Source organism: Monomorium pharaonis, chromosome 10 (genome assembly GCF_013373865.1).
Source record: "Monomorium pharaonis isolate MP-MQ-018 chromosome 10, ASM1337386v2, whole genome shotgun sequence".
Classification (NCBI taxonomy): Eukaryota; Metazoa; Arthropoda; class Insecta; order Hymenoptera; family Formicidae; genus Monomorium; species Monomorium pharaonis.
In genome coordinates this window covers 7,785,111-7,810,967 of record NC_050476.1, presented here as the reverse complement: position 1 = coordinate 7,810,967, position 25,857 = coordinate 7,785,111, and the positions used below count along the sequence as shown (strand labels likewise).

The window sequence follows — 25,857 nt, the reverse complement described above, 5'->3', positions numbered from 1 at the left end:
TATTATCTTACCGCGGCTTTATATATTACCATTCTAATGCACGGCAGTTCTTGGAAAAACTTAAAGGATGATCTTAAGAGATCTTTGGGGAACCCTGGACAGTTTATATTTCCGTCACCCGTGTGTCACATTGTTAAAAAGGGGTCAATGCCCGCAGAAGCATATTCGTAGTGGGAGAGATAGAATGTCAATAAAGAGACAAGGAACATGAAAAGTCAATGGAGACTTTAATTTTTGATGCAATAACGGCACATTCAAAAAAATCATTTTCCTTCTGTTAAGCTTTGTCAGTTTTTATACAAGTCATTTTCAACAATGTTGCATAATTTAGATAAATCTCCTTTGTCCAATGTTCAATTTGCATTATATAATGAAAAAAATTTTTTTTAATTTTTTTATGATTAACTTTTTCATGTATTTAATCCAGATAAATGCGATAATATTCCTTCGTTGTAAAGAGGGCTGCAAAACAAAGTGGAACCATGCGAATATAAATGAGCATGAACGTCGCGATCATGCACTTCGATATCGTGATCGGAACATAGACTAGCGATAGGAGTGACTCAGCCTAAATTTTTTCCCGATCCAAACATACATTACTACTTTACATGCGGAGAATGAGTCATCGCCGCCGTGGTCCCGATCCGATTCAAATTTCGCGCGAAAAATCGAAGAGAAAATTGTCATTAAAAAGTGAAAGCTGGAGCCGAGTTGGCAAATCATTCGATCCAATTTGTGCGACGGAATAATGTGCACGTTGGGAAGCCTGTAAGGAACAATTGAATAATGGATCTTTGAATAAATTTATTAAACGGAATTCGAAACACAGTGTACACGTACACAGAGCGTATTGCTTGAGGTCGCGAGCGAGGTCGCAGGGACGACGTACGTGATATCAAAAAATCATCGGCCGTCGCGAAGCGAATGTGGTCGAATGAGTCGCGAACCGAACCGAACCGAACGTTGAACGCCCGGTGAGCGTTTCTCGGTTACTCTCGTGCGTTCCCGGCAACGATCGGTCCGCTGGCGCGCGCGGTGTTTGGAGTGGAGCGTTCGCGCCCGCGCGCACTCGCGGCGCAGTCCTACCTGCGACTCCGATCGCGTCGGGTCTGTCGAGTGTTCGACGCTGTCGGGCTAACTGTAGAGTGTCCAGAAAGGTATTCGCGGAGAACTGAGCGGTCGGACCGTCGGTTCCGGGTATCGAGTATCGAGTGTCGCGCGCGTTCGCATTCGCGCAAAGCGGTAAAAGCGCGATCGGGTGAGAAAAACCGTCGCGAGTGCCGTAGCACGTTGCGCGCCGCATTGTGTCACGACGTATACGCGAGTCATCGGGAGCCGAGAAGGACGGACGATTCTCGACGGAGGAAGAGAGATACGCGAGAGGGAGGGAACCGTAGGGCGTGAGAGAGAGAGAGAGAGACGGAGAAGAAGCAGCGGAGAAAGGACAGGCGGAAAAGGATTATATATTCGGGCAACATGGCCACCGCGATCGACGACCGGCAGGAGCTGTTGGAGCAATTCCGAGCGGTGAGTCTCGCGTGCCTTTACAAAAAAAAATTGCCATATTTCAGCCTTCGTCGGGAGGAGGGGTGGGGGGGTTGGGGAATTTTCTTTGCTTTCCCGCGATCCGGCCGTGCCGTGGCGCCGGCTATCGCGTGCGGTTTCTTATCGATCGCCGGTTTTATCATCGTGGAGCGTGTCTACCCTCGTGCCGGGAGCCGCGAGGCTGACGTCGTCGCGCCGGGCGCCACGCCGGGTCAGCCGGGTGTCGCGTCGCCGCCCTATCGCCGGTCTGTCAGCCGGCACCTCTCGCGCTTCCTGCGCGCAGCCTCCGGCCGAGGGCTGCGCTCGGGAAACTCGCCCGCCTTAGGGCAGCTAAATTCTCCCTCGTCTGATCGTTTAGTGTCCTTTAAAAGTCCATTCGAAAGCTCGATCGTATTTATTTCGCCCCAAGGCAAAAACCTTACGAATCTCGAGACAGGCGTGAGATAATTTCCTAACCATATCAGAGTAATTACATTTGAGCCGTTGTAACTCGATTACAGTAACATAGTGATTTAATGCAATATATATAAAATTAATACAAATTCTCGTCTGATATTTGTTATAGAATATATGGGGACGAAATACGCAATTGTACAAAATTACAACATCGTTCGATAATTCAAATGCTTTATTTGAATAGATAATATATATATTCGATTTTTCTCGGTTTTGCTGTAATCGTAGGTCGATATTATATTTTTACTGGGATAATCTTGGAACTGCCGAAGAGCAAAAAAAAAACACACGCAAACGAGAAACACAGGTAACGCCCTCCGTTCGCTGATTGTTGTGGTATGTGAGAACCGTTGAATGGGAAATTAATGTTAAGCGTTTCGAACCGGTCGGGTGCATAATCGCAATCGCCAGAAACACCCGGTGACCTGGTCACTTCTCGTATCGAGGCCCGGCCCGGACACACGTGCACACCGCACGCAAAGCACAGCGGATTGAGCACGCTGCACACCGTCGTTGCGCACATTGCGTCGCTCTTCGTGTTTATCTCATACCTATTTGCCGAGCGGCGTGACCGAAACCTCCGCAGTTGACACTCGCGAATGTTTGTTTGCGTTAGGTAAGAACCGAATCGGCATTTAAATGTAAAATACTTGTGTTCTGTACACGCTTCGCGACAAGTGCGATTTAAAGGAGTCGGATATGTTGAAATATCCATTTTTCTAAAAGTTCGCTTTTACGATAAGTACACGGAGAGAATTCTCTCTTAAAAATTACCCTGAAAATCGTGGTAATTGTGAGACAACGTAAACCTTGAAGAATTTTACCATACTTTTAATAAAATTTACTAAAATTTAGTAAAATTTTAATAAAATTTGGCAAAGTTTAGTAAAATTTGTTAGAAGTATAGTAAAATTTACAAATTTTATTAAAATTTTAGTAAATTTGTCAAAAGTATAGTAAAATTCTTCAAGGTTTACGTTGTCCTACAATTACCACAATTTTCAGGGTAATTTTTAAGAGAAAATTCTTTCCGTGCAGTAATTTAAGTAGTAATTTAAGTAAAATTAAGGAATATCATTTTTATAGTAATTATTACTACATAATATTAGTAATAATAATTACATATTTATAGTAAATGCTTATAGTGATTATTTTATGTGCAATTAATTATATTAGAATCTCCATTTTGATTACAGCAACGCATATCATAAGTTGCATAAACCAATATTATGGTTATGAGAACTTTAATGTAGTTTAAACTAATTATAATTTATATTTAATAACTATAAAAATATGGTTGAATCCGAAAATGACTAAAAATTATAGTGATATTACGGTTACCGTAACCATTTTTTTTCTATCGGTGTATTTTATTATTCAACGTCGAACGATTGAGATAAAAATTAATCACTAATTAGGATTACGGGCAGCTATATCGCTTAGAGTTCGTTTACATCTGACGAGTGCAGTCTGGCAGAGAGATTTGTAGAGGAAGTTTGATCGATGCATCACTTCTCTCGCCCACGCATCTCTGGGCACGATGCAGTTAAGCTAAATACATCTCGTACGAATGAAATATTTTTTCAAACGCTGATAACGGCCTACGCGCTATTTGCTTGCTTAATAATATTATTCTTTCAGCGCTATTGGCGATTGCAAATACATAATGCGGTACTGATAACAGGGACAACAATTAGCTTATCGATGTTGAGATAATAAAAGCGTACAATGATTAACAAATTTCACATGTATGTCCATATATAGATATAAGAAATAATCCGAAAATTATGAGTAATAGTTTTTTAATAAGAAAACCTAAGTAGTAGAATATATTTTATTTTACAATTTTGCCAATTAATTTATACGATATGTAAATTAGAATTCATCATATGTAATAGTTACTTTATTGAAAACAGGATCGGTTTGTATTATCAAATCTTTAACGGAAAGATATATTCGTTAAGGATTGAAATGTTTTTTTTTTTTATCACAGCATCCTTCACGCGTGTTTATCCATCGGCCGCGTGAATGTCGCTACTGTTCCGATTACGCTTCATCCCGCATGTAGACAAATTAAATAAACCGCAGATCTGTGTGCCCCGGCTTTTGGAAGTGCAATCAGTCTCGTTGCCGCGCGATTGCACTTTGCTCTTCGCGACAGGCTTTTCACGGTTGGTCGATCGGCTGTGAATGCGCGGTGGCTCGTTTCCGAGATCGTTTTTTTCTTTTATCTCCGATCGTTCGAAAGGCGACTGGACTTTCGATATAACTCGTTAACTCCTTTGCGGTCTAATACAATATTGGGAAATGAATCAATATGGAATCAAGTATGGAATATTCATTTTTTTTTATTTTATTTGGTATTACTCTTACACGCAATAGCTAATTTCTATCTGTCATAGAATTTAAATACATTTACAATTAATCCCTTTTTTTATAAAAAAATTTTATTACGAATATAATAATTATTTTAATGTATTGGATGTGTGAACGAATCGATAGCTCAATTTTTTATCGTATTGCAACAGTATCACAAATTCTATACAACGTTTTTTTAATGTATTGGAAATATTTTTGAAGAATGTTTCCGCAATATTTTTTTCAAATAGTTTTACTTAAAAAATGTATAAAGTTTGAAATATTAATTTTCCCCATTTGTTTGCCATGTGAATGAAATTGATTTAAAGTTTGTAACAAAGTTTTAGCTTCAAATTTGATATAAATAATTCAACAAATTTTAATTCCATCATAATCAACAAATGAATGAACACTTTGCAAACTGCATCTTCAATAATAACCCAAAATGCATTCGTATTACCGTTTTTATAAATCAAGTTATCGATTAATTTCGTATATATTTATTCGATTTCCATTTTTGCATTTCCATTTTGTAATGGCATTCCATCGACAGAAGACTGGCTTGGTAATAAAACTTGGTGATATAATGCCCGTTCATTTTTTTCCCCTTTGTTTACACGACTCGAATAATGAAATTTTGAAAGTGTAAGATGACAGTCGTCTCGAAAACAATGGCCTTGCGGTAGTACGAGCGAGATAGTGAAATTACTCCCTTCCGCCGGTCACATTGTCGAGAAAGTCTTCAATTATCTTATTGATCGCGTTACCGGTGTGCGAGAGACGCAACCCCTTCCTACATCCTGCGTCACGAAACCACGTACGGACGATGAGTAAGAGTATATCAAGGACCACCCCCTGAAGCATGACGCTGAATCATCGGACACTCTGGCACTTTAGAGCCCCGATAAAATAAGTACTATACGCGCTCGCGGGGTGGTAGGAATAATTCCGTTTTGCGGGAAACACTTCTCGATAAGAACAAATGGCTCACGACTATTATTTTTACTGTTTATTATTTTACAGGCACCTATTTGTCACGGTTGGTTATTTTATATCTGTTAGTTTTACTCACACTTTGTTATTATTCTTTACATCTGACGCAATTTCTTATCTCAAATTTTAAATTTTAAATGTTTTTTTTTTATTTTACTAAAAAATTGTTTTTATTGTAATTATGTGTACAATGCATTATTATATAATTTTCTTGAATAATGCAAAAATTCTACTGTAATTGTACGAATTACGCGTAGCCATAATTAACAAATTACAATACGAAACTAAAATGACCGTAAATTGTAACGAGTACAATTAGAATGATGCACGAGTCTTTTGATTTCATTTTCGATTTTTAAAATCCGACTGATTGGAAAAAATAAAAGCGGCATTTCTATGCGCAACGCGCGTCGATGTTTTTCCAAAGGATTACTTACCCACCCTTTCACAAAATCGCTCTCCTGATAGGGTGACTCTCAACCCTTACGCACTCGAACGTGCATAATCTACATCAGCGCACGCATGATCATCCGAGTGTATTCGCATATTAGAACAAACAGGCTAGAATAGAGATACATAGAGAGTTTTGTAAATGAATAAAGGAGTATGCATTATTAGCATGTTTAATTGACGAAATTAGACAAATATAATGCAGACTGATTTTTATGAATCTAAATTTTTTATGTTACTTTAGAAATACAATAATGCGATAAAAAACAAAAACGGAATAAGCAAGTGTTTGCACGAAATTGAACTCTCGGACCTCGTGTTTCGCTCGTATTTCCTATCCGTCATTCGATTCCGGAATTTTGCGCTTTATTTGCCACGAAAGTCAATTCACTGTCGATGTGACAAAATTTTTTAAGTCACACTATTTTTTTGACGTAGTAATATGCAAAAAATTAACGTATTTCTTAACTTTATAATCGAAATTAAATTCATTTGTTTATCCCATTTTCTTTTAATTATTTTTAATATTAATTAACAGTATTATTGTAAAAGAATCTTGTGTCGAAATAGAAAATTTAGAAGCGGATAAAGTCCAATTATTGTAATAGATTTTAAATTTCCACGTAGAAATTAATTAAAATATTGTGTGTGTGTGTGTGTGTGTGTGTGTGTGTGTGTGTGTGTGTGTGTGTACAGATAATACATTCTTTATGCATTTATCATTAAGGGAATCCTAAAGCTGTTCTGTTTTACCGATTATTTTTTATTATTTTCAATTCACTAATCTTTTAATTGTATTTACAGAATTAAAAATTCTTTTCCACAATTAAAGTACAGACGGTAACATAATATGTACGTAAGATATATATATATAAATATATAATTATATATAAAAAATATATTTAAAAAACGAAAAAAAATTTTAATTTGTAAATTATATTAAATTTTTTTTTTCGTTTTTTGTATAAAATTCTTACGTACGTACATATTATGTTACCGTCTGTACTTTAATTGTAAAAAAAGGTTTTTAATTTTGTAAATACAATTAAAAGATTAATGAATTGAAAATAAGCAAAATAATCGATAAAGGACAGCTTTAGCATCCCTTTAATCCTAAAAATTTATTTTGTTATGGAAATATATCATTTTGATAACAAAGTAATTAAATTTATGTATGTGTGTGTGTATAATTTTATAATATTTGTATCATAAAAGTTATCTTATATCTATGTATGCATTGCATTTGCTCTCTTACGTCAGATACATATAATAAAATGCATATACGCGGAAAGATTACTCCAGAATAAATCCTGGAGCACGTGTTCGAGCGGCCACCCGAAGCGCGCCATGTCGCCGCGTTGGCACGTGCCATTCTTTTCTTATCCAGAAACCATGCCGTTGGTCCTTCGTAAAAACAGCGGGGGAACTACCGCAGTGAATAAGTAGCATCTGGTTCATTCAATATGCGCACGATTGTAATAAAAACACGAAAATATTGGCGCAGCAATCTAATCTCGGTTATACCTAATTTTATACTTTCAAATACGCTAGATATAATTTATTAATCAATTACGAGTATTACGTATATTTATTTAAATTGATTATTTGTTAAAATAAAATAATTATTAAATCATATGATTATATACTATGATAAAACGAAATTTAATTTGCTAATCGATTTCTATATTTTTCGATGATCTTTTTCCACATACTTAAAACAGCAATTAAAAGTAAGTTTGCTAATTATATAATAACTGCATGGAAGAGAGCGCTTGCAGTCTGTTAACAGATACATTTCATGCATCGGAGATTCTTGAGATATCGTTAGACTGTTTAATCGAGCTAAAACTGTTTCATAGCTTCGCGAGCATGAAATTAATACAGAATTACGCACATGACATTCACACGAGAAATATTTTACGCACTGTCAATTAAATTAGAATGACGAGCAAGATGAGATAATATTATAAATAGTACTCATGTATTTTTAAAGATTTACTTTTACATTTTACATGTAGTATGCATTTTAAAGTATATACATTAGATGCACGTTTGGTAGAAATTGTAATGATATTATTTAAATTTTGCCATCTTTATATGCATATGTAAACGGCAATATTAAAAAGTTCATAAAAATAAAGAATTATTTTTTGATGATATTTTGATATTTTTCCACATAATTAAAACAGAATTAAAAGTAAGTATTGTGATATCTACAAAGGAATCGATAAATGAAGTGATATCTACATATTATCTATACAAATGTAACTTTGAAAGCTTTATGATGCAACGTTTGCATCGCTTCGGCGCTTCAATATTCGATAAGAATTTATTATGCATGTTGGTTTTGATAATGCAAGAGACAAGATAAGCAAAATAACAATTAATTTGTCTACGCAAAAATAATGTGACAATTATCTCACTGATATTTGTGTACCATAATGCACGTGCTCTAAAACATTCCTTGAATTTTTACACGAGGTGTAAACAGGCGCGGCTGCCGTAAAAGCTGCTCTCTTATCATTCACCGCTGACAATGCCTTCTACCTCGATTGTTGCTCAACTACATTACTATTACGTAGCAGCGCAATCGTTATGCAATTGCATGCTGTTGGAATAGTAAATGGGCCGCGATCGACTGGTTAAAAGTAAAATCGTTGCGCAACTGTGCTTAGGCCGCACAAAGCCCCGTGCTGCACGTATTTTCTCAATTAATGTGATTCTCTTTGAGGTGTGACTGATCATTTGAAGATGTTAATCCAGTTCTTTGCACACGCGACAACATTACTTTACTTATATTTATTATAAAATTATTTTTTATATTGATCATTTCAATGAAGAAGAAACAACATTACTGATGTTTCTCTGTTGAAATTACCTTGTGCAAGAAACAATTGTTATAATGATTGGATTGTTGTCATGCAACATGCTTTTATGTCCAAACATTTAAAATAATTCAGTATAGTTTAAGTGTTGTATAAAACTTCATATTTTTTATAGTACAAATATTTTGTCAATTATTATTTTTAGAAAAATATTTGTAAATTATTATTAATATTTTATGTATCAAAACTGCAAGACTTGATTTTATGTTTCTAAATTAAAAACAGAAAATAATATAAATATGGAAATATAATAAATTTTTCTTTGCTGTGTGTGTTGTTTTTCTTTTTCATATTTATTGCATCAATTTTTTTTGTATTGTGTTTTGCACTCATATTTAATATTTTTCGTACAATCGGTTGCGATTTTTTTTACCATCGACATGCGCATAATGTTTTCCTTGTTCGGGTTGGCTCCACGTCAGAAATGCAATCCGCAAAGAATTCCGCTGTAGATTCGACTAACGACGAGAACGCCATGCCATGAATGCAGTCGTTATGAGGGAAAACTTATCGCTCGAACTCCCTCTTCTTACCATCCACAGAAAATTAATCTCTGAATTCTGTCTGCGATCCTTGTCGGCGACTGTCGTCTAGGTGTCGTCATTGCGGCCGATTCAAATTCAAATATGAAAACCTTCAATAAAATAAACCTTGCGGGCTGGAGAAGTATTATGTTAAACTTGATATTTTAAAATCGTCCCAATTAAAAATTATATATATATATAATAATAAGATAAACAGGTCAATATGTTGAGCTAATACCAATTTTCACAATATAATTTATTAAATCAAAAATATATCATTATAAATGCTATTAAAAACAACTGTGTTAAAATTGTTAAACAAATTTCGAAACGTTTCGGCTATACATAGTTTTCTTCAGTCGTGCCAAATTACCAATATTTATGAAATTAAACATGAGTAAAATAACGCAAACGAAACTATAATTAACCATTTAGAAAATGATGCCGATTGAATATCCATAAAAACAATGCATATTATCTATAAAAATGTGTCATAATAAAATTAATTAAAGCGTGAACGAATAAATAATACAATCAAAAACAATCCAAAATTATGGTCAAATACATGCGAGTGACATCGTTTTCTTTGCAAAGCATCACGAAACAAAGTAGTAAAAACCGATTTATTTGTGGTATGACTAGAAAATCGCTTCTGATGAAGGTATAAACATGTCAAAACGTGGCTGATTCCTTTCTCAGCTTCGGACAATGCACATCTCGGAGCTAATTCTCACGTAAAAACACTGGAGTATACGTATGTGTGTTTTGTGAAGCGTACATATGTGTATTCTTTGTTGGTTCGGTTCTCACGCTTAGCCCCTTAATTACGCCATGTAGTTATAATTAATCCTTTCTCGACACACGGCGAAGTTCCGTAGTTCAGATAAGATGAAATGCGATGAAACGAGCCATTTTTAGTTGCACACGGAATTCTCTCAGGAACCAACATCGTAAAACGTATAAAAACCGTGTGACAATAATTTTCTCGCTTTCCTTCTCTTGCAATTTATAGAATTTATCTAAAATGCAGTTATGACAATTTCGTAAACATTTTGACATGCAACTTTGTTTCTAATATGATGTCGAATATTTAAACCTACATCGACAACATAATCATTTTGCATGGTAAAGCTAGTAGGAATAAAAAATTTTCTTTCAAATGTTTCAGTTGTCAATCTGATCGCATATTTGATATTCGAAATTTGTGAAGAATTCTGGATCTATTGTTATAAAGAAACATTGATCTTGATATTTTTCAAAAAGCATTATAAATAAACAATAAATAAGTAATTATAATAAATAGTTTGTAGATTTTAATTACAACTTAAAAATTATCTTCTTAGGAGAAAGTTTATTCTATAATATAATATTATAATATATACTATCTATAATATATACTAAGCCAACAATGTGTTTAAATTTATTTATTTTTACAGAGGAAAAAGAATTTAGGCAACAAATCAGCAAATATCTTGGCAAATATACATATAATATACAACATGATAAATTATATATAAATATATAGATATTTGTTTTCCCGTGACATCAATGGAGGCTGAGGAGGGATTATCCCTCATGGGTAAATGAGGTATCACGAATTGATGAGTCAGGCAACGGATATATCTTCTTGCGGGACTTAGGTCACAGTGGCTAATAAGTTTGCTCTGACCGTGTAACAGTGCCCGAGTGTACCATCATATTTTAATCTGCTAATCGTGCATGACTCCGTTTCACTTGCTTATTCTTCGGTACCATTTAACTGAAATTCAATCATTATTTTTGTGTCAGCAGACAAACAGGGCACGTATTGGAGTAAAAATAACGTTTACGATTATTTACCGCATAAATATCATATCGCCCACGATACTCTTTCTTTAAATACACATATAAAACCGTATTATTAACCCGTGGTTATTATCACGAGACAATACTGCGAATTATAAATATACATAGAAATGCACGTACAGAAAGAAAACAAAGCAGATAGAAAATAATAAAATTCACACGTTACTTTTCTAATTGCGCACTTGCTGTTCCGTTAAATTTAATCACACGCGAAACGTACACCTCGGTATGCTAATTATTTATTGCATGTCTTGATTTTTAATTAATTTTGCAACACTAGACAACACTACAAAGAATACTGGAGAACCACGTATTTCCTAGTCCTCGGCAGTTAGACTTATTAGGTAGATTAGTTTCGACTTAATAGGACGGTCTCCTGATCTGAGAACTTATTTGCACGCATCGTTTTACGTCGTCGTTGTCATCGTTGTTATCGTGTTCGTCGTTTTGTCATTTTCTCGTGGCCAATTATCAGTGCTTATGGCAAAAGTGGAAATTGCGGTTTAACCGCGGTACGAATTCTTCAAATGCCGCGAGAAACTGTTGGCTCTTTTCTTTGCGTAGAGTTTACAGGGAAAAAAAGATTCGTACGTGACACAAAATATTAAATTTCCATCGCCGTAAATAACAGTTTGGATTTTATAAGCTGATTATCCGCGAAAGTGTCGCATGATAAACTCGCGAATACACGAAAGTATAAGAGATACGATGTATTGTAATGTTTTATAATATTGTACACTGAGAAAAAAATGATGTTAATTTGACCAAATTTTTCAACTCGATTAAATTTCTTTAGTCCAAGCTTTATTCATTCAACTTAAATACATAAAATATTTGAAATTTAAATCAAATCTTTATATATTTGACTAAAGTACATAAATATTTGAATTAAACAAATTTAATTAAGTTGAAAAATTTAGTCAAATTAACAACTTATTTTTCTCAGTGTACAGTTAATTAAGATATCTTATTTCTTAAATTATGTTGATTTAAGTATTTTTCATTACAAATTTAGGTGTGTTTCTGAAATCGCCTGTCCGTGTTTTTTCTGCGATTCATTAATCATATATAAATATCGATTTTTTGATTACTTGAAAGTGATAAATCGTTATCTTAACATAGAAACGGCAAAGCGATGCCTTATACCTTATATGGTACGTAAGTTCTCTGAGAAAATGCAGCTAATACGGATAAAATATTTAATGCGTTTACCGAGACGTTATTCAGTTAGTACCGTCGGTGATGACTACTCGGGAAGTTGAGATTGATAGCGTCGGAAGCTGTTTATGATTATAGAAAAAAAACACTCGGCTTTAAACATCTTGCTTTAAGAGTACACTAGTGACATGAGTCACACGGGTCGGAACTTACGAATGTTTGATTTGACGTCACTGGTTCGTTACATTTGGATTCGATGATTCATTAAGCGATCGCGCCGATTTCACTTCCGCGACTTTCGTAATGAGCACCTCTACCTCGGATCACGTTTGATGTTGCTTCTCCGATTACTTCCGTCGGTTTTCTCCATTATGCAATGCATAATACGTCCGTACATACGCAATCATTGTTTTGATGCGCTTTTCGATTTCGTAGAAGAAGAATTTATGAAAGATAATTTAAAAGCCAGAGATCATTATTAGGATGCATTTCAACTGGAGTTAAATTGTTTCGAGTAACTGACATTCGTGATGGCGTAAAATATTGTTTTGTTTCGATGAACCAATTGCATCTTCTTGTTATTGACTCCGATCATCGTGCCGATGCATTAAACACCAGCGAGTTATTAAAAGCAGAATGATTTTGCGTCAGATAAGTAATTGTTCCCCTTTGAATACGGATGAATAACATACAAAGAAGAAAACTGCTTGGTCAAGATCTTTGTCCAACGTTCATGAATCATCATATATAAATTGTTACGTTGCATCGATATACATATATGCTTTCATAATCCGTGAAGTTCCATGAGAGAGAAAATCAGTGACATTCGCACGTACATATAAGTAATCTTGAGTCATCGAAAGGATTATTGTGGTCATCGTTCGCGTTGATCATCGATTCTAGAAAATCATGTGAAAGAATATTTGCTTCAATGATACGATGATTCATGAAAACGATATTATATTATAACGCATAGATTTTGAGAATTAAAACTGAATAATAGTACATTGTCAAACGATTATGCTTAGCTCACCTTTTCTTACTGAGTTATTTCGCTCTATTGTAATTTAAATGTCTATCAAGTTATATGTAATACAATTTCATGATATTTTTGTGCATCTTTGCAGCGTGGTTATTAACTTGCGTATATAATTATTCAACGAGAAGAATGATTATATAGATCCAGAGTCTGTAAATGCAAACGGCACGTCAATTAATTTACTCGTCACTGCGGGCGATTAGGCCATTCGTATAACGTTTACGCCTGCCATTAACCCCGATATCGCGTCTCACTTTTGCACACGCGAGTTGCAAATCGACTCACGTCGCGAATCAAGCAGTATAATATGAGAGCAGAGTAAGATGTGATGCCATTTCGTAAAACAGCATCACCTGGACCGATACCTACTTGTCAACTTGCGCGAATGTAACGGCGATAATAACAGGTGTACGTCGCCCAACTTTGTGTGTGTGTGTGTGTTCACCGACATCAAAATGCACACCTGACCGCAATGGCACTCTCGATGATGGTAGTGGGCATGTGGGCATGTGCTCTCAAAGCTTTTCACTGTGGTTGTGTCTTGTGTCAGCCTTGCGGCTGACCTGCGATATCACTGCATCCTGCAGTATATCTGGTTTCCGTTTTAAAACAAGATTTCGTTACGGGAATATCATATATAAGAATTCACTAGAATCAAGTTCTTTAGTTTAAAAATTATAAGTGTTAAAATTAGAGGTCGTTTATAAAAATATATTTATGGTTATTGAATATCCAGTTTTGTAGGCACTTTATTTATATTTTTAATTTAAAAAGATTTGAAAGTGATATAGATAATATATACGCTGTGAAAGTAATGCATTATGGGGGAAAAAAAAAAAAACCCAAGAAAACAGACCTAAACGTCATGCGTAAATCCGGTTACATGGCACCTTAATTGTGGCGGCGTGAGATCGCTTTTAAAATGTTTCGCATGTAAATACATATGTTACGTAAACCATGATGCGAGAGTCTATCAAGAGCTACGAAAACGCATCTTTCGAGCCCGTTTCCCTTGGAGCCCGTTCAATTATCGCCACTTGAGCTAACACTCAAGCGCCTTACTACTCCCTGATGGCGCTCATCAAGCGGATAAAGCTTTCAACGCCGTGTAATTTATTCACCTAGCAAGGCATTACTCGTGATCCGATGTATCTTAATAACGGATTAAAATTACCAAGTTCCTATAAGAGGACAATCTATTGCAAGACAACCCTGCCTCTGACTTTTCGTATATTTTTAATATAATTTTTTGTTATTGTGCAAAGATATATTAGGATCGGTACACGGAGAGAATTTTCTCTTAAAAATTATCCTGAAAATCATGGTAATTCTGAGGCAACGTGAACCTCGAAGAATTTTACTATACTTTTAACAAAATTTACTAAAACTTTGCTAAATGTTATTAAAATTTTAGAAAATTTTTCTATACTTCTAAGAAAATTTACTAAAACTTTGCCAAATTTTATTAAAATTTTAGTAAATTTTGTTAAAAGTATAGTAAAATTCTTCAAGGTTTACGTTGTTTTACAATTACCATGATTTTAAGGGTAATTTTTAAGAGAAAATTCTCTCCGTATATAATACCCATTTTACCCTTTTACTATATTGTTTCTTTAAGATACTTTGTCGATCTCTTTTTTTCGGCACATTGATCAATGATTATTTACATACAATCATATACGTGCGAGACATTGGCAATTTATTGTAATGTATGATTCAGCAAATATACATATGTATAAGAGTAGTACTCGTAAACTTACAGCGAGGGTGAGCGTAGGCCTCGGGAAATTGCAACAACGATGATGCTATCGAAAAAGTATTGCGATCAAGGTCAATGTCACGAGACAGTCTCTTGCCTTTCAATGCCAGATGTTGTCAAAAAGAATGTAACTATGCAAGATAATCATTAAAATTTAATATAACAAAGAATTTATTAATTAACAAACGCTGAGAACGGAATGATTTGTAATTAATAAATGTTTCATTTAAAAATAGTTTGCTGTACACTTTCTTTTATTTTACTTTTTATTTAAACTAAATTGAAAAAATTTTTTATATCGAGAAATTTATATTGCTCGTTAATTTTAAATACCAAAGTTTACGACGTATTGTTAAGAAAAGAAATTAATAACTAACCTTCAAGCACCTAATGATGTTTAATTATTATCTTTACATGTGCTCACGTACCCTTACACCCCCCTCCTCCCACGCACACACACAAGACGGTACATTGTTTAGTATATAAATATTATTTTAGTGGTTTTAAAAACCACATGGTATTTCACAAATTCTTTACTATTGTTACTATCGGTAGTCATCATTTAGCCATCTGTTTTTCCGATGACTAACAAAATGATTTAAAATTCCTTCAGCGATGCTCATGCAAATTCCACAAAGTGTGTCTAGGAATTTCACTTTGAGTGCTTCTTTTCTAACTGATTGTTAATATTAGAGATATGCCAATAAATCCAATATTAATGTAATGTAATATTAATTACTTTTACAACAAAAATAATTTTTTACATATATTTTTTTACTATATTTACAAAATAAATTTATATCATAGGGTTACATAAAAATGGGAAGGGTTTATTTTATTGTTAAGCAAAATATAGAGTTTGAATAGATTTATGGAAGCCTTAGGAGGAAGTCTTTCAATCTTGTTGTCTATCGATTAGTTTCGTATGATGTAGTAATTTTCCTTTCGAATTCAATGCGTACACGTAGGAGGAATCTTGAGATGACGTAGCGATAGGATTGCCTTGGAAGCGAGAAAATCGAATAGTCAATTGTGAGGCATTCGTAGAATTGCAGTTGCTCGTCACGGTCGTTTGGTTCATTTTTAGACATGGAAGAAACGCACACAAATTTATGAATTTTACCGTATCTACATATTTACCACTTTACGGATAGTAACATTAGTTGTCATAAGAAGTTTTCTTACGGAAAATTAATTACCAATAAATAACATTTTATTCGATAATTTTGTTGAGATAGTCACCGAGATTGATAAAAAATGAAACAGATGAGATAAAGATTGTTATTTAGATCGAATCTATTCGAGGATAAATATTAGGGAAAAACGTCCGTAATTTTAGCGAAATTACAGTCGTTTAGGTTTTATGAAAGTAATGGCTATTGAAAATTGCCCCAGCCAATTCATAATTCATATTCATCTCGGCAATGTTCACCAGCTTACGCTTTATTAAATTTTGTCTTTATCACTTTTATTTCACGCGCGCGATGAAGCCATCATTCGAATAACATGCCCGAGGAGTATACACTGTTGTCATTACGGCACATTAAGGCCAATATTATAACTCGTTTTCCCGGGGTTTTGCATAATGAACGTGGGCACTCGCCCTAATCTCGTGATTGTCTATTAACGTATCGCGCGTACTGACGCACCGCGCGTTGCTCATTTCTCCTTTTCTCTCAGCAAAGTAATTTAATCGTGATTTCCGCGGATGAACGCGGGACGGGGACATAGTGTGCAACGCGATGCCAGGCGAAACCAGTTCCCAGGATAAAAGCGTAAGAAGAGAGAGAAGTCTGACCCCAGGGAAGCTCTTGGTTCTATAGGGTGTTCCGTAATCTGCCGTTGTAATAATAGGACGCGCGATTTTCCTTTTTTTTTTTGGTACTTTATCTGAATAAATATAATAATTTCGGGAAAGAAACGCGCTTTGAAAAATATTTTTCCGATTATTTGGTCGGACATAGTACTGATCGAGAATATATTCTGGCAAGATTTCAATCAATCTTGTAATATTAATTAAGTAATTACATGGATTACTTAATTACATGAATTTAACGAATAAATCCTCATGTAAGGAAGAAAGGATTTGCATTGATACTTACAAATTAAACTACGTGTAGTTTCTCTCCGGAATGCCAATAAGATTCTCGCGTATTGATTGATTAAAAAATAATTAGAGATATTATCTCGCACATTATCTCATTCATTACACGTTGTTATATAAATACGATCGAAATTTCTTTCTTGATACCTCACTGATGGCAGGTGTGTGCACTTCAATGCAGCGTGTATTATACATGCCAGCTGCTTAAAGTTAAACACGTGTTTCCCTGAAGGCATTATACGTGGATTGCCAGAAACACCAAAAGGAACTATCACAAAATATTGTACGTAAGTAACCAAGATTATTCGGTGAAATGTACCTACCATTTTAATTCTTATTGGATTATTCAATTAACACATATAAATTATACGTTAATCAAATTTTTCAACTTAGTTAAATTTCTTTAGTTCAAATATTTATGCATTCAACTTAAATACGTGAAATATTTGAACTTTAATTTAAGTATTTATACATATATTTGACTGAAATACATAAATAGTTAAATTGAAGAAATTTAATCAAGTTAAAAAATTTAGTCGAATCAACAACTTTTTTTTCTCAGTATAGACTGCATCTTTGCTCAGTATTTTAGGCTCAATTTTACTTATTAGAAATAAAAAATAATTTATATTCATCAGTAAATATCATCTCTTATTGGTGCACAAAAAAAAAAAGAAATGCCCTCGTCCAACGTTTGTCCGTAAATGTTTGTTCATGATCATTTCTTCTTATTAGCTTGGTCTGGATTTACTTTGATACAATGCGATAATAGTATGTTTTTAACTCGATTATTTCTCTCGTCACTACGATTTGATACACAGTTGAGGAAAGCTAAAAAGAGGATTACTCGAAGCGAAACGGCATGCACTCGCGCTCAATTGATTTTCGTTCGCTGTTGGTTTTCCGGATTCCATTGTACATGGTGATACGCGCGAAGACACTCGTTCTCCCTTGATGCATTCCATAAATTGCATGGCCGATTTTCTTGCATCGTGACAACGCGATCGTAACTCGTCGAGAAACGAAACGATGACAGGAAGCATGTGTGTCTTCACGAGGAAACGTTACGACAGAGTAAATGTTCGGTTAGCAGACTTTTACTCCCTTTTCCGTCACTAAGTCTCTCGCTCACATACTAATGGCACATCCGTTGTGCGGAAAAACTTCAAAGAAGGATCTTTCTTGCGTTTCACATTTTGCATGCTCCCGTGGCCAAGTGAAAGATAATTTTATGGGAAAATATAAAAACCGTGGCTATTGTATCGGAATAAAGAGAAATGTATCACGTTCCTTAATTTGGTTATTCGAAGCTTTTGCTATATTAGAGACAGAAATTAATATTCAAACCCTAATTTAAATATAAACAAATATTAAAGAATGAAAAAATAGAAATTGTACATATTACATATTTAATGTATACGTTTAACTTTATTCTAATAATAGCATACGTGAAACTTGGATAACTTATCTTATTTACATTTTGTCACAAAGTATCACAAGAATCGTTGTTATTCCATAAAAATATTTTTACATATTTTTCGTGCTTTTTGCAATATCTTATCTTTAATGCCGCAAAATTTCCCCTCACAAAATTCGTGATACGTGTATATAAAGTTGGATTATATTTTTTAAATAATGCAATCATATATACCGCAAACTTTTTGACTTTTGTTCTATCGTTTATCTATCGTGCCAAGATGCAGTAGAATTTGATTTATTTAATTATGGTACTGACAAGTATTATAATTATACACTGACGAGTTTATCAGTCGCCGTAAAGAAACTCGTCTCAAGAAATTTGCCATTTTTTTCGTAAGGAATGACATTTAATCTTTGTTTCTAATTGGTTCTTTGCCCGTGATAAGATTATGATAACATTTTTTAATGTTACTATGTTATCATAACCGATTGATGCTTCTGGGGAGATTCTATTCGATTTTATACTTATGTTCCACTTCATTGCGTGATCGATAAAACCGATAACTTCGGTAACAGTTCAGTACATTCTAGTGTATTGCAAGAATTTGATTCTTTTTCCACGGAACAAAACCTATCTTTTCTCGACATGGAAATTCGTGAGATGGAAAGATGGGACGTCGTATTGGAGTACTTTAAGGATTTTCGAGAACTATTTAAATTTGTAAGTGCACTCAACTTTTATTCTCTTTAGCATAAACGTTCTAGCTCCGATAATTTTAATGTGATAAATCGATTTGAAATGGAATTATTTAGAATTATCAACCAGAATAAAATGTTAATAATTAGTTGCCAGCATATATATTCTCCATGGCGTTTTTCAAACGAGCAGAGATAAGAAACTTATGCCGGTTAACCCTGATGCGAGTCCATCTTCTCAGAAATAAACCGACTACATGTTCACGTCGTTACCGTATATCCATTGTTCTTGTGCAAAAATTGTGATGTCTACGAGCGATACGTAGATATGCTTGCGGGTCTTGTAGCGGAATTTTTCGTGACCTGGATTTTTTTCGCGATGTAAGCCCTGCTACTTTGTGAGAATTGCGTAGATGCATTTCTTATAAGATAGTTTCTCTAGGATTTTAACGGTAAACATCGTAATCAAAATGCAAAAATTAATTAAAATAATTCTGTATATTGTTCTTTTTATGTTATTCATTGTATAATTTAAATTTAAATTAACTTAAACAGGAGTTCAAAGAAAAGAATTAATGTGTGCGTGTTAAATTATTTTAGATGTAATTGATAAATCGAAATGATAAATTATGCCATTTTTTTAAATATTTTTGTAGAAGAACAAAAAAGATTAAATAAATTTGTAACATTTATTACATTTATTATATTTATCAATATTTAAAAAATTCCCTGAAATCAATTTCACATCTATTTGATTCTAACTATTTATTAGTCATAATGCTTTACAAAACTTGTTAATATTTATTATTTAATTTACAAGTTTTTATTATTCAAAATACAAGCTTTTATTATTCAATTAATTGTAATTTATTGTATACGGATACGTAATCACTTTTTTTAAAGACGTATCTTTTTACGTGACAGAAATTGCGTTGTGAAAACTATTGCACAATGTTATCAAAAGTAGTGTGTTGTAAGTTTAATTTATCTGATATTATCTAACATTATCGTTATTTAATAGTAGCCAATTGAAAAATTACTACGAACAAAGGTAAAAAAAATCTTTTGCTTATAAATTATATTGATATCAACGCAATTAATATCAAAATGAAGAAAAATTTTTAATTAAAGAAGAGTAAATGTTTTTATGGGTTCTAAAATCTTTACATCTGTAATATATGTTATTGAATTTTCCACAATAGGACTAATGATCTTTTTTCTCGGATAGATTGATGCGAACGGAGATGGCTTCATCAATGTTACTGAGTTACGGAACGCTTTAGATGTTTGCGGATTTAAAATGCCGGGCTATAAAGTGCGCCAGATGATCGAGGAGTACGATGATAAGCAGCGGCTGGAGCACAAAGGTCGGCTCTCCTTCGAAGAATTCGAGAAGCTCTGTAAGGAACTCAAAGCCAACGAACTGGGCTCCACATTCAAGCAAGTTGTGTCGAAAAAGGAGAATCTCGAGACTCTGGGTGGAATTTCCGAGGCGTCTAGCGAAGGAACCACGCATTCCGTCAGACTCGAGGAACAACTGGCGTTCAGCGATTGGATAAATACCAATCTGCTGCATGATCCCGATTTGAAGCACCTGCTGCCCATCGATCCCGAGGGAAAGGCACTTTACGACAAAGTCAAAGACGGAATATTACTTTGGTGTGTACAATCATTTTTATGCATTTCTATAACATTTCTTTTCATTATTATTTATATAATAACTATAGATGATGTTGTATTAATATTTTGGGGGAAAAGGAATATAAAAAACTTTATTTTTATTTATGAAATTTATTTATAAATTATAATAAATAATTTTATTGATTAATAGATGATGGTAGCTAGAAGTATCTATAAATGTAGATTAATTTCTAAATATAATAATATCGAAGTTTCATCAATTCCTGATTAAATGATTCCAATTACTTGATAAATAATTCTAAAATCAATTAACTCGTCAAAAATTGATTTCATATTTTTCTTTTAGTAAAATAATAAATCACTCTTGTCCGGACACCATTGACGAGCGTACGATTAACAAGAAGAACTTGACGCTATACAAGAAGCACGAAAACTTGACACTGGCTCTGTCCTCGGCCCAAGCTATTGGTTGCAACATCGTAAACATCGACGCCCACGACCTCACTAAAGGTTCGCCTCATTTGGTGCTGGGTCTGCTCTGGCAGATTATTCGAATTGGCTTGTTCAACCAGATCACACTCGAAAATTGCCCCGGCCTAGCCACTCTTCTACAGGACGGTGAACGAATTGAGGATCTGTTGAAGTTATCTCCTGAGTCAATTCTTCTCAGATGGGTGAACCATCACTTGGAGAATGCCGGTATCGCCAGGCGGTGTAATAATTTCCAATCTGACATCACGGATTCTGAGATTTACACTTATCTCATCAAACAAATCGCACCCAGCACGGCTGGTGTCACCTTGGAAGCTTTGATGGAACCGAATCACATGTCTAGGGCGGAGATTATGCTTCAGCAGGCCGCAAAACTAGGCTGTCGTAGTTTTGTGACGCCTAGCGATGTCGTGAACGGTATTTACAAGCTCAACTTAGCTTTTGTTGCCAATATGTTTAATAATTACCCTGGATTAGACAAGCCAGAAAGCAATATTGAAGGTTTAGAGTCTCTAGAAGAAACACGAGAGGAAAAAACCTATAGAAACTGGATGAACTCGATGGGCGTTACACCGCATGTCAACTGGCTCTACTCAGATCTTGCTGATGGTTTGGTAATTTTTCAATTGTACGATATCATTAAGCCAGGCACTGTAAATTGGAACAAAGTGCACAAGAAGTTCACAAAACTTCGAAAGTTCATGGAAAAGCTAGAGAACTGCAATTACGCCGTCGAGCTAGGCAAGCAGATGAATTTCTCGCTCGTAGGAATCGCTGGACAAGATCTTAATGATGGCAATGCGACTTTGACATTGGCCCTGATATGGCAATTAATGAGATCATATACGTTGTCAATTCTGACATCTCTGGCTGGTACTCAGGGAAGTACTGTGGAAAAAGAAATTGTTCAATGGGTAAATTCAAAACTTCAGGGTGCTGGAAAGACTAGCAGTATCAAAGGATTCCAAGATTACTCGATATCGGACGGCAAAGTTGTTCTCGATCTCATCGACGCCATCAAGCCCGGCTCCGTTAATTACGATCTCGTTAAAGAGGGCGGAACTGAAAATGTAAGCTTTCTCTTTGTTTCTTCTCGATTTCTCAGTTTTTGTGTTCTCAGCTAATTTCAAGGTTCATTCAATTTATATTATAATAATTATTTGTATAAAATTATTGATTGCACATATGCCATGCTTATCCTCGCATTATATCATTACATGTACTATCAAGCTCCGTAGGTTTTAACGTATAAAACAAATATTATAAAATTTTTAATTGCAAAAAAATAATTTTGATAGATTTTAATTGAATATTTGTCGAAAGTTTTTCTAAAAATCTTTTTCAAGAACATATTAGAAAAGGAGGAAGTGTGCGTGTGCGCGCGCGCGCGTGTGTGTGTGTGTGTATTTCTGTCAGATATCTCTAAACCAATTGATTAGATACAAGAATGTGGAGCATTCTAGTTTAAATCGACGGTTTTTTTGGCATATCACGATGTTAGTGTGATTAATCGACTATCGCTTTTTGTTCCACAGGAGAGTCTAGACAACGCAAAATATGCGATATCTTTGGCGCGAAAATGCGGTGCACGTGTCTACGCTCTACCGGAGGACATTACAGAGGTGAAACCGAAGATGGTGATGACGGTATTCGCTTGCTTGATGGCGATGGACTACATTCCGAATATGGATTCCGTGAAAAATCAACAGAACAACGTAAACAACGGTCAATAATGTTCAATTCGTCGTCGCATTGTTCCACCTAATATGTGCCGTTTATCTTTTGTACACAAGAACTCTTGGTCGGATCGCACCGCCTCACGCTTCTTCCACGAGCGTAATATTTGTATATACGTAGATTAAGTTAACTTGTTTTTGAAGAGAATATTAGGAATTACTGCTAGGAAGAATTCATGAAAAGAGAAGGGGAACTCCTTTAGAATTCTAACTTGAACTCTGCTGTTTAATCCCTGTTTGTTTATTGAATGAAAAAATGTGTGAGGTTTATAACAAAAAATGCCAAGATGTATACTGAAACAATATCACTGTAAAGTCTGGATATTTTTTTATCAAAACATATGTCCATATAGTCAATTATCTATGTATGTGCGATATAGGAATTCAAAATTTAAAATAGTTTTTGAATAGACTTTTTATTATAAAATATGGCGATAATAATTTTGACTTAAAATTTACGATATATTCAAGATTTACAGTATATGGAACCGATACTTCTCGTGTATTTACTTACAAAATAAGAAAGGTACAGATTGTCATGAGTAAGCTCAAATCGGCACTATTTATTCTAAATATTCTTTTCTACTATATGTGACTGATTGTTGTGTCTTATTGTATAAAGTGGAATTCTCCTTCTCCATTGTTTATGCAATCATATCACTCATTTCCATTATACATACATATACTATGTCAAATTTGTATAAATCGATTTTATAGTGAATACTCGCGTAAAGAGCGAGCCAATAAAACACATGCTAGAAAAATCATCAAGAAATATTTAAAATACATAGTTACATATTCAGTGAAGTATACAGGGTATTCCGGCACTAATTGCAACGACAGTCTTTTAAAAAAATATTAATTTTGAGTCTGTGCAAAATCATTGAATATTAAAAAGAAATGATAATTTTTTATTTGTCAAGAAATAAAATTAAAGTTTCGTAACGCACACATCTATTCTATATACATTTTAAGTAGATAAATTGTCCTGCACGTGCTACATAAAACAATAATTTAATAAAACGCAGTACAGTCATAAATATATATTTAACACGGAATATACATACGTATTTGATAATCTAGATGTAAGAGATTTGTGATCTATTTAAACGATTATTATTTTACGCGCTCTTAGTGATTCACAATATCTAATAGGCGATAATAACGGTCTAAAGTTTTCTAATTAACTCTATTTTTCTGCTCATTAATAGGAGTGAATTTTTGATCCAGCATAATTTACAATGACTGTACAAACTATATATACATTCCTCTCTATTTCTATTCTGTTTTTTTATATTTTTATTACACAAGAATATTAATAATTTTTTATATATTACTTTGTCTGGCTCTAAACAAGAACTAATTGAAGAAATATTAAAGAAGAAGGCCTTTTGATCATTTTTACTCATGAAATCTGTTTCCTCACTAGCGCGGCAGTAACTTCTATGTCATTAATGTATTCGACGTAATGCATACTCAAAAAATATCGGTCGATTAATCGCGTGCTTTGTAAATGGACGACGGATAATAATTATCATATTGACGCACAAAAATAATTGTAATCGTGCCATTATAAGTATTGTGAGGTTTAAAACATGATTCAATATTTATAATTGATTCGGATTGAAACGTACTTATGGATCTAAAAATGAATACTAAATCTATATTCACGATTGCTCTCTATGAATGGAAAGGTTGAAAAACGCAAGTTCCTCTTAATCTTGCATGTCTTTGCAACATGTTTTTCATACACATAATATATGTATATACATATATAGATTGGAGAATTAAATGCTTTTACAAAATAAATGCCCCCTTTATAAACAAGCAAAGGTTCAATCGTAAGATAAACCGTAGCTAAAATTCTTTTAGAAATATTTTAGGACAAACGCTCCATTGTATGTAATTAATTTTTGTGCGCTAAATTTTAAAATTGCTGCAAGAGATGTGAATATTGATAAAATTTAAAAATTTAACACATTTTCTTTGCTATAATTGTGTAATTATTAACTTAAATTACAATGAATCAATTGTTAATTCTAAGATAACAGATGTTAAACACAGTTATGGTAGATATGAAAAATTGTCTACAATGAATTAAGTGCAATGCATATTATCGCGATTTGGGTTACTTTGTAGATGTATTACTCTATTACTTTTCCAAATTTGTTTTTTTTATATATTAAATTTATTGTCTTAAAGTATCATTAATATATTCATCAATGTCAAAATTGCATTATTATTCCCAAGGAAACGAGGTAAATAAATATGTATGTAAACTTGTGATTATAACATATTCATATAATGTATACCAAAAAAAATTAGGGAAAAAGAGCTAAAGCTAAAAAATGGAATTTAATATTTCGTGACGCAGATTTGAAATGTTTATATTAATCCTGTATGCGATCTCACGCCATTCATAAATTTTGAGGGCCATTTGCAATTCGACTAATTAGAATTAAGTATCGCAATCATTGTATAACTCAATTTATGATCATTGTATACATTTTAACATAGACACATACGCGCGTATATATACACACACATACGCATGCATTTTATATTGTGTGTGTATGTAAACATGCGTCCATCGTTCTAGTTATAATTTAATGTATACGTAATTTAAATAAAAGAAATTTACTATGTACAGTTTTATTGTATAACTTATATTATCTCAATGGCAATAATACGTAAAATGAACTATATACTAAAAAAATAACACATGTGTAGCAGATTCTATATATTATTTCATATATT

General features: G+C 33.8%; 1 protein-coding gene and 1 long non-coding RNA gene across 4 annotated transcripts; one reads left to right on the top strand and one right to left on the bottom strand.

The window, feature by feature from the left end:
• The first annotated feature begins 1,066 nt into the window (after positions 1–1,066).
• On the top strand, positions 1,067–25,747 carry LOC105833886 (plastin-2). 2 transcript variants are annotated; one of them, XM_028193843.2, is made up of 4 exons: positions 1,067–1,527; positions 20,460–20,890; positions 21,219–22,434; positions 22,900–25,747. In XM_028193843.2, exons 1-4 carry the CDS (start codon positions 1,477–1,479, stop codon positions 23,095–23,097), a joined length of 1,896 nt encoding a protein of 631 aa, XP_028049644.1. In that variant the 5' UTR covers positions 1,067–1,476; the 3' UTR covers positions 23,098–25,747. The 2 variants fall into 2 exon arrangements, with proteins under 2 accessions (XP_028049644.1, XP_012531428.1); XM_012675974.3 differs by lacking the exon at positions 1,067–1,527 and adding an exon at positions 19,053–19,256.
• Positions 10,621–15,213, bottom strand: LOC118647607. Of its 2 annotated transcripts, none has more exons than XR_004964797.1 (2): positions 12,428–15,213; positions 10,621–10,970 (listed from the first exon to the last, which is right to left on the bottom strand). It is a non-coding gene; the product is annotated as an uncharacterized LOC118647607 (long non-coding RNA). The 2 variants fall into 2 exon arrangements; XR_004964798.1 differs by lacking the exon at positions 12,428–15,213 and adding an exon at positions 11,051–11,934.
• Positions 25,748–25,857: the final 110 nt, after the last annotated feature.